Genomic DNA, 3,133 nt, shown 5'->3' on the forward strand with positions numbered 1-3,133 from the left:
GAAAGACAGAAAGACAGAAAGACAGAAAGACAGAAAGACAGAAAGACCTACCCCTCAGGTCCCTTTTAAATCTTTCCCCTCTCACCTGAAATCTATGTGTTCTCGTCTTGGACTCCCCTGTGCAGGGAAGAAGACCTGGCACTTCACTTCATCTATGACCCTCATGATTTTATAAGCTTCCATCAGGTCACCCCTCAGGCTCCAAAGCTCCAGGGAGGCAAGTCCCAGCCTATCCAGCCCTTCCCTATGAAAATCAAACCTTGCAATCTCAGTAACAGCCTTGTAAGAATATTTTTTGCACCCTTTCCAGTTTAATAGTATCCTTTCTATGGCAGGGTGACCAGAACTGCATGCAGTACTCCAAATGTGCCCTTAACATCTTGAACATGGCATCCCAACTCCTGTACTCAAAGTTTTGATCAATAAAAACAGGCATACCAAACACCTTCATCACCCTGTCAACTTGCAACATGATTTTTCAAGAAACTGTATCTGCACCCCAGGTGTCTCTATTCCATAGCACTCCCCAGGGCCCTACCATTAACAGTGTAAACTGGATACAAGAACAAAACCAGAAGTTGCTGGAAAAGCTCAGGTTATGCCACATTTGTGAAGAGAAAATCTGAGTTAATGTTTCAGGTCTGGTGTCCTTCCTCAAAACGTTAACTGATTTTTTTCTTCAGATGCTGCCAGACCTGCTGAGCTTTTCCAGCAACTTCGGTTTTTGTTCCTGATATACAACATCCACAGTTCTTTTGGTTTTTCAAACTGGATACAAAATTGGCTGTAAGGTAAGAGGCAGAGGATGGTGGTAGAGGGGTGTTTTTCAGACTGGAGGCCTGTGACCAGCAGTATGCCACAAGAATTGGTGCTGGGTCCACTGCTTTTTGTCATTTATACAAATGATTTCAAGGTGAACACAGGAGACATCATTAGTAAGTTTGCATATGACACCAACATTAGTGGTGTAGTGGGCAGCAAAAGTGGTTATATCAGAGTATGACAAGTCCTTGATCAGATGGGCTGATGAGCAGCAGATGGAGTTTAAATTAGATAAATAAAAGGTGTTGCATTTTGGTAAGGCAAATCAGGACAGGATTTAGAACAAAGAACAATACGGCACAGGAACAGGCCCTTCAGCCCACCAAGCCTACACCAACACATTTTACTCTTCCATACTAGAGCCGTCTTCACTTACAGGATCCATATCCCCCTATTCATGTATGCATCCAGGTGCTTCTTAAACACTGATGCTTATACATTTAACGGTGAGGTCCCGAGGAGTAGTGCCAAACAGAGACCTTGGGAGTGCATAGTTCCTTGAAGGTGGAGTCACAGGCAGGCAGACAGGATGAAGGAGGCAGCATTTAGCAAATGGGTCTAGATTAATGGACAAGTTGGACCAATGGGTCTGTCCCCTTGCTGCACAACTCTATGGATTTCACAAGTTTCAAAATCTCCCCTCCCCCCACCGCATCCCAAAACCAGTCCAGCTCGTCCCTGCCTCCCTAACCTGTTCTTCCTCCCACCTATCCCCTCCTCCCACCTCAAACCGCACCTCCATCTCCTACCGACCAACCTCATCCCACCCCCTTGACCTGTCCATCCTCCCTGGACTGACCTATCCCCTTCCTACACTCACCTTTCCTGGCTCCATCCCCGCCTCTTTGACCTGTTTGTTTCCTCTCCACCTATCCTCTCCTCTATCCTTCTTCTATCCGCATCCCACTCTCTCCCTATTTATTTCAGAACCCCCTTCCCCTCCCCCTTTTCTGATGAAGGGTCTAGGCCCGAAACATCAGCCTCTCTGCTCCTGTGATGCTGCTTGGCCTGCTGTGTTCATCCAGCCCTGCAACTTGTTGTCTATGTTACCAACTTTGGTGTCTTCCATGAACATACTAACCACGCTTCCTACCTACTCATCCGATTTATTTATGTAAAGATTTGGAACAACAGTAGACCCAGCACCAAACCTTGTGACAGGGCACTGCTCACAGGCCTCCAGCCTGAACAACCACCCCCTACCACTACCCAATACATACTGTAGATGGAGAACAATTTATACAAGTTTCTCACTGACACATTTCCCTCTCTCTCTCTCTATTCACTGTATATTTATATCCATCCCTGTATATTTTAAATAATTTAAATAAATCTCTCACTGACCCATTTCGCTTTTGGCTCCGACGTGGCCGTCGTCTCCAGGCTGCGCGCGCCCCCCCCGGTAGATGCCTGCGGCCTACCCCCCCCCGTTTCCGGACGCCGCAGATTCGCGCCTCGGAATCTCCGGAAAATAAGCAACCTTTTCTCCACCCCACCCCGGACTCCGCTTAAATACCCGCCATTTACCTCCTGCCCGATACTGGAGGAAAATCAGCTCTTCATCACGATTTAATCGTCATCGGCCGATTCGCCGCGGCTGCGTGCCACGTGACCCGCGCGCGCGGGCGATGCCGTCCTCCAGCCGGAGAGGGCGCTGCTTCACCGCCATCGGCCGAGCAAGCAGAAAGCCAGCGGCGTTGCTCCAGTTCCAAGTGGCTGTGGGTTAATTAGAAGCAAGAGTTGGAGGAAATAATTTAGTCCGCCCTATTTTATTTACAAATGCAAAGATTAGTTGTTATTTATACTCTGCAGTGCCTGTGGTTCTTTCCAGCCCCATTCATTTATGAAATAGAGCTCCATTGCGTTTGAAATATAAGCTATTTCTTTTACCACCTGTACTACTAAGTCTGCTAAGTTCCAACATTTTCTGTTTTTATTTCAGACTTCCAACGTCTGCAGTACTTCAATATTATGTGCAACCTTGTGTTCTATATGGGCAAACACTGTTGTTTCCCCTTCAATTTCTTCTGAATGTGTTTAGTAATTCTTATATTAGTATGATGTTTGAAAATTTTACATTTTTATAATTGTAATCTCCTGTACTTTAAGCTTGTATTCTTGTTGACATTAATGCTGACTGTATAATATCTTTGACTGTCAGTCTTTTAAAACTCTATATTGCTGTATTGCGATATTAACTTTGTCAAAAGCATTAAATTCTGTTAACTGTTCATCCTGTGATGTCATGTTATGAGATAACAAGGTGTAGAGCTGGATGAACACAGCAGGCCAAGCAGCATCAGAGGAGCAG

General features: G+C 45.7%; 1 protein-coding gene across 2 annotated transcripts in view; it reads right to left on the reverse strand.

The window, feature by feature from the left end:
• arl1 (ADP-ribosylation factor-like 1) overlaps positions 1-2,427 on the reverse strand; it is a 20,945-nt gene extending 18,518 nt beyond the window's left edge. The window contains exon 1 of one of the 2 annotated variants that reach the window (XM_048607731.1): positions 2,350-2,427. Coding sequence is in view for 1 of the 2 variants with exons in the window: in XM_020532625.2 (XP_020388214.1) it covers positions 2,167-2,170 (4 nt within the window). In the remaining variant the exon portion in view is untranslated. Of the gene's footprint in view, positions 1-2,166; positions 2,292-2,349 lie in introns of those variants that run through there. The other variant, XM_020532625.2, reaches the window with a different exon arrangement.
• Positions 2,428-3,133: the final 706 nt, after the last annotated feature.

Source organism: Rhincodon typus, chromosome 18 (genome assembly GCF_021869965.1).
Source record: "Rhincodon typus isolate 14 chromosome 18, sRhiTyp1.1, whole genome shotgun sequence".
Taxonomy (NCBI): Eukaryota; Metazoa; Chordata; class Chondrichthyes; order Orectolobiformes; family Rhincodontidae; genus Rhincodon; species Rhincodon typus.